This window comes from Emydura macquarii, unplaced genomic scaffold (assembly GCF_026122565.2).
Source record: "Emydura macquarii macquarii isolate MOO-44397 ecotype Brisbane River unplaced genomic scaffold, CSIRO-AGI_Emac_v2 contig_2321, whole genome shotgun sequence".
NCBI lineage: Eukaryota > Metazoa > Chordata > Testudines > Chelidae > Emydura > Emydura macquarii.
Window position 1 is genome coordinate 4,079,819 of NW_027132458.1, and position 15,865 is coordinate 4,095,683.

The 15,865-nt window shown below is 39.1% G+C and overlaps 1 protein-coding gene across 16 annotated transcripts in view; it reads right to left on the bottom strand.

Annotated features, from left to right (window-relative positions):
* Window positions 1-15,455, bottom strand: part of LRRFIP2 (LRR binding FLII interacting protein 2) — a 94,488-nt gene extending 79,033 nt beyond the window's left edge. For 4 of the 16 annotated variants that reach the window (XM_067560947.1, XM_067560937.1, XM_067560933.1 and 1 more), the window contains exons 1-2: window positions 14,934-15,448; window positions 3,792-3,945 (exon numbers count right to left, since the gene is read on the bottom strand). In XM_067560947.1, coding sequence (XP_067417048.1) covers window positions 3,792-3,881 — 90 coding nt within the window. In that variant the 5' untranslated portion in view covers window positions 3,882-3,945; window positions 14,934-15,448. Of the gene's footprint in view, window positions 1-3,791; window positions 3,946-14,933 lie in introns of all 16 variants that reach the window. The other 12 variants (XM_067560932.1, XM_067560936.1, XM_067560935.1 and 9 more) reach the window with 8 other exon arrangements.
* Between the last annotated feature and the right edge of the window lie 410 nt (window positions 15,456-15,865).

Genomic DNA, 15,865 nt, shown 5'->3' on the forward strand with positions numbered 1-15,865 from the left:
GATAAATACTTTTTTTAATCCCACTTTGTCTTATGAAGATTGTAAACTCTCAGAGGCAGCAACTGTCTCTTATACTTATGTACAGCACCTAGCAAAACAGGAGTCTGATCCTGGCTGAGACATATAGATGGTACTGTAATATAAATAAATGAAAATGGGAAGGACATGCTTCCTCATTCAGCTTGCTAGGACTATTTACCTATGGACATTAGCTACAGTGAATATCTTGAAGTTGCAGTAAATTTTCACCATATATAAAAAGGTTTTATGTCCCATTATTTCATATATGACCGTTTCAATCTGTTTTGATTAATCATGATTATTATGCTTATCCATAAATATTGCTTATTCACACATTAGTCAGAGACCATTTTCTCCTTTTTCATTTTCAGATCATCTTCTTATTTAAGATTCTAAAAATCACCCTATAATCACAACACCTTAGCACTCAAGAAGGTTTAAAATACAGTGTCAGCTGTTGCAGGCTGGGGAGAAAGGGAGTCAAGTTTAGTTCTTTGCCCTTTCTAAACAATCAAGATTCCTGATTCTGAGTGTGGTTTTAATTCTCTCCATTCTCAATTCAATAACAGGCTGTTTTTTTCTTTTGTTTTTAGCTGCTTCCTGATTTGCCTTCCTTCTGGCTTTTGAAAAATGCTCTTTTTAAAGGTCTTGAGTTTGCTGCTGAGAAGATCCTTTCTTCTGTTTCAAGTCTATATTTGGGTTCTAATACATATGATGGTCACAACTGCTATGAAAGGTTTTCTGAATGAGATAGTGCAAGAAATGAGGGCCATCCACCTTCCGGCTTTGTAAATTAGTACCAAAACCTGGCATTGTATTCAGTAGTCCAAGGAGAGCTAGTACATGTTGTGGAGCACTGGTGTGGTACATTTAGTAGACAGGCAGCTGTGTTGTGCATAGTCGCAGCTTCTTTAAGCTTCTTATCTAGACTAAGGCAGAAAAAGTTGCAATAGTCCAGCCAGCAGGCAATTAATTCTAATTACTGTGGCTACATTTATTTATTTTATTTATTTATGGTCTCAGAGGCATGTACTGAGCCTTCTTGCTTGCTGGAGGTGAAGAGAGGCACTTTCAGTGACTGCTACCTTGTCTATAGTCAGCAAGTTCAGCATAACTCCCAAAAGGCATTTGCTCTTGACTGAGGAAAGTGGTAGCATTTCCATCTCATTGAGGAACTTGCCTCCTCCTATTAATATCACTTAGGTCTTTCTGGGATTCATTTTAAACCAGCTTTCTTTAATCAGTGTGTCTTCAATCTATTATTCGTAGTGCAGCCCATGTCATCACGTTATTCCCCTAAGGGTTGTACATAGATGTTAAAGGATTGGCAGGACTTGCAAGTCAGCATTCTTGAGGAGGAACAGTAGCTGCTCACCATGATTTGGAGGCTTTTTTGAACATGTAGCATGGCTTAATTGATAGGGCACTGCAATAGGTATAAGGAGACCTAGGTTTTACTCCCTGTTCATCCTGCTATGCAACCATGGGCAAGTCACTTCCCCTCCTTCCACCTCTGTTTTAAGCATCCCAGGTAATCTGATGCTAACCTTTACATTTAATCTGTGCAACTAACCTCCACTAGAGAATTGAAGTCTTAAACACAGAGAAGTTCACTGTGTGACTCAAAAGATCAGTGTTGTATTCTTGGCTCATTCGGTAATCTTGCACAATGAGCCAAGAGACAGGTTTTCATCTCTATTCTTTAGCAACATAGAAAGATAAACAGGACTGAATAGATTTTTTCCTATCATATAGCAAGAAATAATGAAAAGGGAAGGTGTCTTCAAGGTGGATAAAAGCTGAATACCACTCGAACACTGTTTTGCAATTTCATCTTCTCATCACCAGATATTGTCTATTGTTGGTCCTTCTCAGGATGTAAGTTCTTCAGCACAGGAGGCATGACACCTCCACACCCTATCCGGTGCTAAGCACACTGTAGATGCACATTGTGGAAAAGTGTATAGATCAAAGCTTTTTCTTAACAGATGGATGCCACAGAAATTAAGGAAGAGTCATTCTAACATACAAAACACAAGATAAGATGAGCTAGAAGGAAGATGCACTTTAAGTGCAAATAGAAATAAATATCTACTTAGACAATTCTATGAATTTGCCTTCAGCAATTGATTCACCTTTTGAAACAGTGTAGTTGGCCCATATCTAACTAGTCCTCTAAAGAAGCTAGACAATGGTGAGGGACAGCATCAAAACTACCATGCTGTGGTTAGTTAGACAGTTTGACTCTTAAAACACCAAGAGAGAACATCAGAAATTCCAGAAATAAGAACATGGTTACTTTTAAAGAAGTTTTCAATGGCAGATGTTTAATATTTCCATTTATTTTATATTTTCTCTGATATTACATTCAAATTTTCAAATCCTAATTTTATTGAAGCTGAATTGGTTCCACCTGTTATACATAGGAAAATACTTTTTGGCCCTTTCAAGGAGAACATTAGCTCAGTCCTCTTACATTCAGTCAAGTTGGCTAACAGATGGACTATAACAGCCTATATAAGGGTCTGGGCATGAAGATGGCTATGGTATTTTCTCTGAAGCAGTATATAAGAGCCGCATGGTTCTGCCTGGACAAAGGGGCTAAACCACCTGACAGCAGAAGGCACTATCAGAGAAAGGTTTTAACAATACAAATTACTTTTACAACAGTTAGTTGCACTGTTCTCTCTCCAAAAGTCAGTTTCCCATGTTTGTGCAGGTCTTTCATCCAGCAAAATAGTAGAAAAGTATTTTTATAGAACAGGAAAATATGATTGTTCTATAAAAACCAGTCTGTAGTGTGTGTGTTTGTAGTGTGCTGTGCTTGTTGCTTGACTGAAATATATCGTGTGATCTGTTTGTCTGAGGGACCATGTGCTGATCCTATAGGCCTGCTAGGCAAGGCTGAGAGCTTCTTAATGAGGCTTTGATCACCAAGCCTTTCAGCACCCATCAATTAACCAGGGGATGGGGCCACTTATATGTAGAACCAGGTTTAAAAAGCCCACTCCTAAGCAACCAGAGGAGCTAACAACCAGCTAACAGGGGAGTTTTGCGAGGGAGTTTTGGGAGGAGGGGGCATAATTGGTAGCCAGGGCCTTGGTGCTAAGTCCAAATAGCCTTGCTGGCTTGGCTCTTTTTACCCCTCCTCCCAGAGAGGTTGCCTTTTCCTGTGATTCCTAATCAGTTTCTTGTTGCTGCTTTGATGGTACCACAGCCATTTAGAATGCTCATGCTCAGTTATTTTAGCATGTGGACATTTTGCTGAAAACAAAAGTGACAAATGGGAAATGGCAATTTTAAAAAAAGTCTCTCAAACCTGAGGCCAAGAAAAGGCATTTTTCTGATCCCAAAACTTTCTCTCCACCAAATTTCAAAGGCCTACTGTAAACAATGAAGGTATCAGAACTTTTCTTAAAAAGGTGACCAGAAAGTTTAGTAGTGGAAAAAATATAGGGATCACTGTGAGCTCCTCTAGAATTCTCATTCACTACTCTACAAGTCTCGATGCATTATTTTACTCCAGCGCTTTCATGTCTCAATATTTGATAGTGAGGAACAGTGGCTATGTTTCCAAAGATATGATTAATTTAAGCTACATATTTAAATACTCCCATTTTTATAACAACTGTCAAATACTCTATCTGCAACTAGTTACTGTCGCCACTTTAAGAACCATGCATTAAACTGTTTTAATTTTTATGGCTATATTCTGGGATAAACAATTTTCATTTGTACTTTATATATTAGATAATTTAATATTTACAGACCTCTCTGGCAATGTGACTCAAGGCTTCATCTTCTGCAGAGAATCTATCTTTTACTGGAGTTCTTTTCCTTCCCGATCCAGGAGTTCCCATTTTTATTCTCTAGTTTCTAGATTTCTTTTGCAAGAATGAACAGCTCGGAACTCAACTTTCAGATCTGAAATAAAATGCAAAAATATAATTAGGCTTATTCTTTGTACACACACACACAGCACTTAAGAAATCTACTTGCCATGGTAAGATTCCTCTGGCATTTTTTTTCTGAGGGAGGAGAGGAGTAGGGGAATTCCACCAGAAAGTCACCACATGTCCTGCAGAATTTCAGCTTTCAATTTAGAAAAATGTCTTGCCCTTATGGTTGTAGAGACTACATTATATTTGTATTCAATAGATTTCTTAAGTCTGCAGGAAGCTCCAATACTTTTGCTGACACACACAGTTTTGCCAAACAGCAGCTTGTCATTGTCAGTATCCTGTCACTTTTCACTAGTGCTATTTAGAATCCCATAGGCAGTATTTAAGCTCTCACAAAAATTCATTTCATTCTGCTGCTGCTAGGAAGAGTCATAAGCAACAGTAGATCCAAGTATTGAAGCTATATCCTGAAGGACTTCCCACAAAATGGTGGTGAAAGGGTTAAGGTCTAAAGTAGAAGAAACAGTCCCCTTCACAACAGGCTAGAAGTAGGTTAGTATCCTTCATTACAGTCAGACACCTGAATGAGAACATAGAACTCATGGCTGCTGTGGTGATGTAAGAGAAAGAGAATGCTGCTTTTTTCGAGCAGTCAGATGCATAGCTTGTTTGTTTGTTTGTTGGGGGGGAGGTGGGGGAGATATTAAAGGGAGGAAACCTCAGACACCTAATACTAATTTGTTTATGATTTCTTGGTCAAAGTTTGCTTTGAAGCAGGAGAAATTTTATATCCCAAGTAATGGCTTACAAAATGTTTGTCTAACTATAAATTCCTTTAGTTTTTTATTGGAACTACTGGGATGACCTTAAGTTTAATGTTAAAGCTATCATAAAATCATTGTAATAAGGATATATAAAAATGACATGAACCTTGTTCGGGAGGGTGGAGCCTTACATTTCTTAGCCGCTTTTCTTTTATTAGTTGCAGCAGCAGAATTAAAGAAGAAACTTTTTAACTTGCTTTTTGTTGTATGGTACTGTATACAGCATAAATAATATCCTATAGTATACACCATGATTACAGAACTGGCACATAATATGAATCTTGTTTTAAAAATTCTTGTTACTCAGGTTTACTGAAATGATATGAAAGATGTAATGTAGTTTCCCTTTAATGCTCTGAGTCATGACTATTTTATATATACAGCATTTATTACAAGCATTATTGGCTGACTGGCAAAGGTGCATTCCTCCTTCAAACATCGTATATTCACGTTTTAAACCAGGTGACCCGGGAGGGGTCAATCTGTCAAAATAAAGATTACAAGTGCCAGGAAAGCAAATACCGCAAGGTGCTCCTCTCAACCAACAGAAAGAACCCTTTTCTGTGGTGGCCCAACATGCTTTACTTTTCTGCCCCATTTATTCCTTGCCCTGAAATCCTTCTGCAGTTTTAATAAAAGCAAAAGCAAAAATAAAAACCTCTATCTATTAAAATGTTTTCAAACATGTAGTACTCTCCCACACAGACATTTTATTTCTGCAATGCTTTTATAAAACTTGGAGGGGAGAAGGGGAGGTAAACTACGTAGCATGACAACAGAACTTTGGGTGCTACAACAGCAACATTCACACTCAAGGTTTCTCAAATGAGCTGTACAAAACAGATACTAGTAGCACAGTGATTATATAAGATAGAGGTAGCACCATTCAATAGCTAACACACAAAGCCTTTAGCATTAGAACATAATTTGCTGAGAGGAGAATTTGCCAAAACCACGGCATTTTCTTATCCCAGTAACAGAAAGTCTGTTATCAACTAAACCTCAAAGATAACTAGTTTGGCACGTGAAAGAATAACACAAATATCATCTTTGACCCACAACTATTTCATGTTATTGATTCACTCGTTTTCTTTTGTATTCCTTTACATTCTCTCCTCACATATCTACTCATATACACTTAACCTAAAAACAACTTCCACTCTACTTCCTTGGAGAAAAATCATTCTCTCAATCTCACATGCTATATGATCTTCTGATTCCAGACCATAACTGCAGAAGCTCTCATCATGGTGTTCCCCCAGCCTTGATCTACCAGATGTACAACAGAGGTTACAAGCATTACATTTTAGGCCAAAGTACTTAATACCTCCAATGGTGCCACCTGTTCTGAGGCCTGGATCTGTGTCTTCAAAGTTGGTACCACTTACATGCAAGGCATTTAGATACCAGTGTGAACATGCAATAAATAAAGACAACCCATCACTTGCCTTATCTCTTTTCAAAGTATGACACAAGGTCTTTCAATACCATCTGAACAGAAGTGATCTCTGTTTAATGTCTCATCCAACGGTAAGTGCTAAAAGATCAACAGCAACCCCACTATAAAGCACTGGATTGTTGTATGAGTACAATTCTTGCTATGGGATAACAACCAACAACAGTATGGATCTGAAGTCCCAAGCCACAGACACAAAAAAGGTAATTTGTATCTTAAAGAGGTTGATGCATTCGTTCTTGGAGAGCAGAGTTATGCTATTTACACATTCTTCACATGGTATCCAATACAGGCTTTCAGGATAAGCCTAGCAATTGGTAGTGTTTGGACTGCTAAACCCTCCACACAACAGTAAGCAGAACATTTGAACCATGGTGTGTGTACGATCTGTATAGCCTGCTGATGCTTTCACCTATTTAGGTTTGGGTGTGGTGTTGATTTTAAGTTTGTTTTGGTTTTTTTGGGGAAAAAGACAGATGTTCATAGTTAACCAACATTGACAAGTTAGTTTTGAACTTATAGGGAGTGAGTATGTATAACCAAGCATAAACAATGTGGATAAAAAAGAAATATAGTTATATACATACATTTGTAAGTTTTAAGACCAGAGGGGACCATTATCTCCTTTACAACAGCCATGATTAGAGCCCTGTGAAAAATCACAATTCCAAATACTGGGTGGAAATAGCGAAAGTAGCTCAATATCTGCCCTTAGAAAAATTGTGAGGTGGAAGTAGGCATCTGCACATGCTGGTCTCATGCTCAGTACTAGCAGCACATGTTTCAAGTGGTGATGCTGGCTACTATGCCTTACAAAAGACAGACAGAAGAGATAGAGTCAAGCAACTTTAGAATGGGTAAATAAAGGAGTCCCTGAGGGCTGTTTGTATCACACTGCACCTTTCCCTCCAATTGAAGCTGCATTTACTTCTGCTAGACAGCTTTCATGCAGATAGGACGGAAGCCACCTAGCTGGATATGCCATACCTAATCATTTCTAGCTTGTCAATATTCAAATTTCAACTGAGAGAGCTCCTGCACTGGAATGGAAAGAGGTACTTTGGGGATGATCCAAAGCCAGATTCTCAGCATGATGATATAAGCCATGGCTAGCTATAAACACAAAACATAAAACAGAATTATATTTGTATGGGTTAGTATTAGGATACGAGGATCACTTAACATTTGACATGCCTGTGCTTTACCAGGACTTAGGTGCCCGAAGTATCTGTAAAAAACCTACAGGAGCCTCTTTCCACAAAGAGTAAGGATGACATCTCCTAATACTTTTTTTCTTGTTACTAAGCGCAGAAGTCTACACAGCCTCTTGTTCAAGTCAATGGCTAAGAAATTCAGTTTCAGTGTACCCCACTGGAAGACGATCTACTATAACACTCGCACTGGTCTTTAGACTACTTATCCAAAATCATGTTCCCTACCAGACAGGGTGGATTGATTTAAATCACCAAGAGAAAATAATTGATTTAAATCAAGTTTCCCCACTGATACTTCACATATTTCTTAAACAATGGTGCAAATCTGATCACTAAAACATGTTAATTTACAACTCAATACAGCATTTTACAACATCTAGGAGAGTATACTTTGTGTAATTTTTTAGATAACTTGATTTTTATTAAAAACGAGTATTGTAGCACTTTAAAGACTAACACATTTAATTTCTGCAGGCATAAGCTTTCATAGGCTGACATCTAACCAAGTGGGTTGGTTAGTCTTTAAAGTGCTACAGGATTCTCCTTGTTTTTGCTGTTACAGCCTGGAATGATTTTTATTAGTTTAGGAAATAGTACATAATACTCATTACCTGTGTGAAGCTGCAGATGCAGCAGCAGTACATTAGGAATGGTAAGAACTAAAACACACACACAAAAACACAATAGCACTTATATTTTATTAAACTAAATCTTAAATGTTACATAAATGTTTCACATTTCCAATTGCAGCAATCTCCTGAGTTGCTGGCTGACCTTAAAATTTGAAAACAAACTTTTTTTTTTTTTTTTTTTTAACAGACAAGCTGTATACAGACTAACTTCCCCACTCCCAGTCATTTTTATTCATAGACTGAAACAGAAACAAGCTTTCCTGCTTTTTCAACTCCAAGTCAATTTCTTGGCTTTCAGTGAACAATAACAACCGATGAAAATATTCTCTCTGTGCTTGCAGAGGAAGCTACTGCTGTGAAAAGTTGGCTTAGCAACTAAAGGAACTCTATTTCAAGGTGCTTGGCTAATGAATTCCACCAATTCAGGGGAGTGACTTTGTCCAAAACATCATCAGTAAACATGTACTATCTAAATGGTTCCACTCCATCCCTGAAATTTATTTTGACTGGCGTAACTGAGAAGTGATTTTGAGAGGCCCATGCCATGCCAGCATCATCTTCTTCAGAAGTTAGGCATCTACCTTTATATCTGGTGTCGAGAATGTTCACATGAAAATGAGGTGGAATTAGTGCTTGATCCATTCGCTTTCTTTATTGCCTTCAGTTTATCTTTCTGGTGAGGTATTCTCTTCTTCAATGTCCCTTGAAGTGCCTTCCAAATTTGGACAGCATCAGCAAAGCAGCAACAATTTCTCGGACATTTGTTTAAAGCTATGGATATAGGCTTCAGTATACTGAGCATATCTTCTACATTTCTCTTTAATCCAATGTTAGATACTTTGGATGAGTTACTTCCATCTATTTTATCACGGTTTTCTTCACAAAGTTTTATGAGAACAGGCCAGTTCTTAATAAATTGTTCAAAACAATCAACCACAGAATTCCATCGAACATCTTGAGGAAGAATTAGTTTGATCCTCCTGCTCTCTTCAGTGAAGCTGAAACAACATGGTATTTTGCGACTTCAACATTTTCTTTTATTCCTGGAGAAGACGTACTTAAGTCTTTGGCTAAAAGATGCATTAAATGAGCATTGTAGCCATATGTTATTAAGGAGCATCCTTCCATTTTTTCTAAGTATCTTCTCATCTTTGCCACGTTTGTAGCATTGTGTGTGACCAAACTGCGCATATGACAGCTGAATTTTTGTTCACAGTTTATTATAGCTTTCACTGCCACTTCTTTTAAATATTCTGTTCTGTGGGCATTTCCCAATGTATCTATTGTTTCTGAAAGATATGCATCCCCATCTTCTGCTGTCACACAGGCACATATTACTGGATCATTGTGTACATTGCTCCACCCTTCAGTATTTCTTGCACACTGTTCAAGTTGCTTCTCATACACTGTATCTAGCAACCTTCCACCAATGTCTGCTCTACCAGGTGGAGTGTAGCCTGATTGTTCGGACTCAACCATGTCAATGAAGTGTTTATCGTTAACAATGCGAAAAGGAGAATTTGTGGCATAAATGAACCGAGCAATGTTTTCACCTATGGAGTCTTGTTGGTATTTGCTGGTCTTTACTACAAACCCATCCATGGTGGTGGTTCTACTGGATGATTGAAATCTTTTGCTTGCTACTGATACTTTGTTGTCTGAAATACATTTAGTTGCAGCACTGCTGCTAAAAGTACCAATGGATGATTCAGAAGTTGTTGCAGACAGTCACAGTCAAAGTCTCTTGTGGAATCCTGAAACAAAATGCAAAAATGATTTTGAATAGTCATTCTTCTTAGTTCTTCTCAGTTAATCATTTACATTTTTTTCAGCAAGGATGCAGATCAGATTCCAAATTACCAAAAAAGCTAAGAGTGACTGCACTTAGAGTGCACTTAATTTTGGAGTAAGCCACAAAACTCACTGGCACTTCTATTTTTTGAGAAAACAAGTATAGAATGGAGTTCCTTGGGAAAGCTGAGTTATGCTGAAGTAAAATAGGGAATAAACTTATGGCATCACCATTGTGGTCTGTGGCCAAGATGTTCCAAAATAAGGGGCATGTATTATGTAATATAAAATAAGAAAATGACACCCAGTGTCAACTGGCAACTCTAGATTTCTTTTACTGTGGCTTTCTGTACTATATAATTGGGTGATAGATTCTAAACCCAGTTAACTAATTAAACAAGCCATAAAGATTAGCTAAGCTAAACTATTTTTTCTAACATTCAACACAGTAAACAGCTTGGGAATTTACTTGATAAATAACACTTATACTAAAAGGCATAGAGAAAGTCTTGAAGAATGATGCATTGCAAAGTGAATTATTTAAGTTACTAACCAGTTGATCCACATTGTTCTTCAGACATATCCACATCTTCATCCACATCATTTTCTCCCAGTAAGCAGTTTTCATTATGATGTTTCATTCTTGCAACTAGGCCCTGCATCTCCTCCTTGCACTGCTTACACTTGACATGTTTTCCTTTTTTACCCAAGGAAGGAATTTCTTCAATATATTCCCAGATAGGGTCTCTCTTATGCCCAGAAGCCATGACAGTTTTTCTGTGGGGGAACGCAGGAAGCTGTGTGTGTACTGAATGTCTTCCCTTTTTCTTTCCAGTCCACTCCACTGTTCCTTTCTAACTCTGCCTCCATCCTTTGTCTCTCTGTCTTTAAGACAGTGACTTAACTAACTCCTCTGCCTTGCTTGATGCAGCTCCACCACCACATAAGCACAGAACAACAACAATCATATCCAGCCTGTGTCTTTCTTTGTACATGTGACTTTAGTATGCTGAGAAACTGAAACAGAAACTGAAAGCCCAGAACTTTCAAAAAGCAAGAGCTGGTAGTTAGGCTGAACAGACTAGACCCTTTAATTCATTTTTATGAGACTGTAAGTGTAGGTTTAGCACGTTTATTATGAGATTTAATTGTAACTGTTGTCTTTTAAACGAGAGAGAAATTTAGTATTTTATTGATGATTTTTTTTTAAATCAAAACTATCTGATTTAAATAAAAAAATCCAATTTAAATAAATTGATTTTTATCCACCCTGCTACCTGAAGACTTTGTGCTCGATTCTATGTACCAGTACTTCCTTGTGCTACACCAGTCTCTGAGAAACAAGGCCGGCCTTTGGACATCTGATGTTGAATCCAATTATACTTGTTATTTGTTGTGTTATCCAGCACAGACCAAGATGCAACATGCTCAGAGTGGTCGATTTGTTGCTTTAATAAAACCTGATGTACACTGATTAAAGCTTGCCCAGTGCCTGGTGTCTAAATAAAAGTATGAGAGTCACAATATCTCAACAATACTCATCAGAAGGTGTTGAGACTAAGAAGGTGCTAAACACAGAACTTTTGGCCCAATAACGTGGCAACTGCCATGAATGACTTAAGAAAAAAACTCAATCTGGAAATCTGGCTTAAAAATATTTACAGTCCACCACATGAAATTCCAGCTCCCATTGGTGCTATCTGCTGGATTCTAAATTGTAGTTATTGACTGGCTAGTATTCCAATGTCACACTCAGCTGTCAGCACTAACTACTAGCAAACCAGATGTACCAGTTATCTTACAGCTGTACAGGGGCATGAATATGCTGGCAAATCCACAGAAGCAATGATGTATTCTTCTGCTAAGAGGTATATGGTAATTGATGTCTTAAAGTATTGGCACCAAGGAGACCACTATCATATCAGACAAGATGCAGAGGCTCACTTCACACAGTGATATCCTTTATAGTATAAGAGCACAAATTCTTTGAGAGAGACTTATGGGCACTGATACTCCATAAGGTGCTAACATAGCAGCAGATCTCAGTTTATATTTTACTGAAGGCTCGTAGATTTATTCCTGAAGCTGTTCACACCACTCAAGCCAAAATGTACCATAGCACTATTTGAGGCATCTGTGGTTTGAGGAGAGATGCAGGGGAAGAAAATAGCTGGGCTTTCAAGAATCAGTGCTACCCAAAGAAGCTAAACATGCTAGAAATACATAACAAAACTGACAAGTACTAAAAATGCTTAGGAACACTAATGCAACACCAGACTTAGTCCAAGACAACAGATTTGTGTATTAAATTATGGATAGACACCAGGAAAACTGAAATAAATGCACAGTCCAAAAAACCAAACCACAAATAAAATTCTTCTCTAGAATTACTTTCTTACAGCAAAGTGAGATTAAAATGAGATCCGAGTTTAATTTCATAACTAAGTGAACAGCATTATAACATCATTTTTTCACACCCACATTTTAAAAATAATTATCTTGCTGTCAAATGACATAAGAGAAAGATTCATTCACTGAAGATACATATTGCTACTACAGAGCAAAGCTTTATTTTATAATGAATGAAAAACACAAAAACAAAAACCCACACACAAAAAACATTGTAAGCAACTCACATTCTAAAACAGTGACTATACTATAGAACCTACCAGAAAAAACACATTAAGAGCCTCAACACTGATAACTGAAGTACTTAACAGACTATTTAAGGGCTACCAAGTTCATAAAGTAGTTTATTCTGTAAAATGACACCCACCAAAACCCAAAATCTAACATTCTCTGTTTTAAAAGAAAGCTAAGTAACTAAACAAATACAAGTTATACTATCTTAAAAATATTTGTTAATTTCATATGTATAGTGCACCCTCACACATTTCTGACTATTTTATTAATTATACGAGAGCGAAAACTACGTTACTTCAAATGTGCCTATCACCTAGTAACTAGGCACCACTACTAATATGCAATATTTTATAACATTGAATGCACATTATCTATTTATATAAAATTATCAAGAGACTAACTATCCATTACAATTAGATAACAGATTAATGTAAATGTATGTAAGAGATTTTCTATATGTTGCAGTAAATACAATAGAGGTATGAACCCCTTTCTTTAGGAGTCATTAAAATGTAATTTTGTAACCACTAAGCAGACAACTCTTCATATTAATCAACTAGATTACTTTCCCCGAAAACCTATTTCTGTGATTTCCTGTGCTTGGCAACAGAAGCCAAAGCTTGAATTGTGACACTCTGCTATTATCAACATATTGCACCACATCACAAATATTTACTACAAGTATCAACCACAATATTAAACATCCTTTTTGTTATTCTTCTCCTCCACAGACTACTTACAATAAATACCTGTTCAGTAATGTCTCATACCAAATTACAAGTTTCTCAAGAGGCTGTGCATAGTAACGTTCAGACAACAAGTTGTACACTAATTGTGAGCTCTGCTTTTGCTGTTTATTTTTAAGAACTTTGTCATAATCAAATTTCAGTGACTCAACTTCCTATCAAATCACATTTTCCAAAATTCACATGTTAAAACACTATGTCATCTTCTATATATCGGCTAGAGAGAGAATCATGATGAAAATTAATTCTTTCCTCCGGAGCAATTCCACAGGTTGCTCTAGATCAAGGCACTATCACTATTGTGCTGATGCACCTTTCACAGAACTTTCCTCGGTCCTCATATTTATCTACTCCCAGATTCAGCTCAAGAACATTTGAGAGTCCTGGCACTACCCGTGAGCTTCTCTCAAATCCTTGTTAATCCTGCATTCTTCTTCTGAAACGAAGAAACAATAATTATGTGCCCCAAGTAATACTTTGTATTTCTGTGGCACCTTTCATCAGATCTGACACCATGGAACTAGCCTGTGAAGCAGATCAACCTTAGGGAGACAATATTGTTACTGCTGCTCCTTAAGTGTAAGTTCAAAAGGTATTTTAATTTTTTATGTATTTACAAGCCTAGTAGACAATAAAAAAAATTAATAAAAATAAAAGCCAGGAAGTGATTTAATTTACCTCCTCACAAGAGAGTTCGAGATTTAAGGCAGGCTCCCAAAATGCTGGAAACTAAGCCCCGCTCCCTTAGGAAAATGAAGTCAATTATATGTCCCTCTTCAACCCAACCATGTGTTGTTAAATGTCTATCCAAAATGATTGCCTGATCAGATTTGATTGTATAGATCTCTGACTATCTTCCTATCCTCTCAAATTTTGATGATCAATGAAATACCTGAAATGTCAACAATGCTAACTATCATCATTTAAGTGAATGGGATAGCCATACCTCAGAGCTATCATTTCAGGCTCTCTGCTAATCCAGGCAGACACTAGTGCATCAGTTACACTATGGTCACATTTTTAGGGTTGTCCATAACAGCTAAACACCTTTTTTAAATGAAAGCTGAGACCCCAAAGAACAGAGAAGCCCTCAAATAGCCCTTTGTGCCCCGAGGAAAGCAAACTCAACACTTTGGGAAACCATGAATCAAGGTGCGTTGATAAAGTGCACTAAAATAATCATCCGAGAGGTGCTGCATAGAAGGACTCTGTGCTCAGTTTATTAGAGAGAAATACATGGAAACATTATAGTAATTTAATACTATTAATTTAATAATAATTATAGCAAGTTAATCCCAGCACCTCAACAGGGAGGACAGCATCTCATGGACAGGGCATTGCCACCTCCCCACTGCACCTGCGAAACCCTCAGTGGGGATGGGCGTGGGGCATCTGACTAGCACTTGGGGATCCCACACGATATATATAGGTAAGTTCATGGGTTATACACACTAGACACATACACGCCCCATATATAAATACATGTACCATATACAGAAATAGTCACATGCATTGCAGGTTGCAATGGGGGGCATCTGAATATTTGCCTGGTTTTTTCCCCCTCTCAGGTCTTCAATTACCACCTCCCTCCGCCCGCAGCCAGGGGCTCCGAGTCCCGTCCCCGCTCCCCCGCAGGGTCAGGGGTTCCCAGTCCCCCCTCGTACCCTTCGCCCCCCGCAGGGTCAGGGGCTCCGAGTCCCTTACCTGAAGGCCAGCCTCACTGCAGGTCCCCAGCGCCAGGAGAGGAAATGACGGACCTCGCTGGCCCCGGCTCCAACCCAGGCTATTGCCCACAAGAGCCCAGGGGAAGCGGGAGGTCCGGAGCCCGCAGCGAGGGGCCGTCCCGGGTAAGCGCGGCACTGCCGGGCGGGGCACCCCAGGCCCCTGGCCAGGAGCTGCTCTTCCCGTGCAGGAGACAGCGGCGATGCCCAGGCCCCTGCGCCGGCAGTCACAGCCACATCCGCGGGGGGGGGGGGAGGGAGCGGTTATTTTCAAATCGGTCTCAGGGTTCCATGGGCGGCGAGAGCGCGAGACGGCGGTTAACAGCACTACGCCGGCGGTAGAGCAGCCAGCCGCACCGCGGCAGTCAGCAGCAGCTGAGGCAGGCTCTTCCTCCTGTCCCACCACCACTAGCCGCGCGCGCGCGCGCCCTCCACTCCCTACTATTCACAGGCACGGGGGCGGAGCGGGGCCCTGTCGTTACAGGGTGCACACGCATGCGCACAAGCAGCGGAGCTGGGCGGGTGTTCTTTTACAGCTGCTGCGTTCTAGGCAGGGTTTGGGTCTGGGCAGTTCCTGTTTCCCATTGACTTCAGAGGAGGGTGTAGCCTCTCACCCGACCTGTGCTTAGGCTGGTTACTGTGAGCAGCGTGAATCCCTGCGGCCTGTATGGCAAAGGCTGTGGTGTGGTGTGGGAGCAGCCAGTCTGCTGCAGTTAAATACAGTATTTGGGGACCAAAGGTTCCTTCCAGAACTTCATTTGTGATGCAAGAGGTGCCAGGGCACAAGCACATTTTTTTTTACTTTCATAAGTGACAAGGCAACATATTTAGAAGCTGTTTAGAAGTTTGTTGTATCCCATTGCTTCTTGCTTGGAACCAGGAGTTTCATCAGCTCCTTGTCCCTGTCTCTAGAGA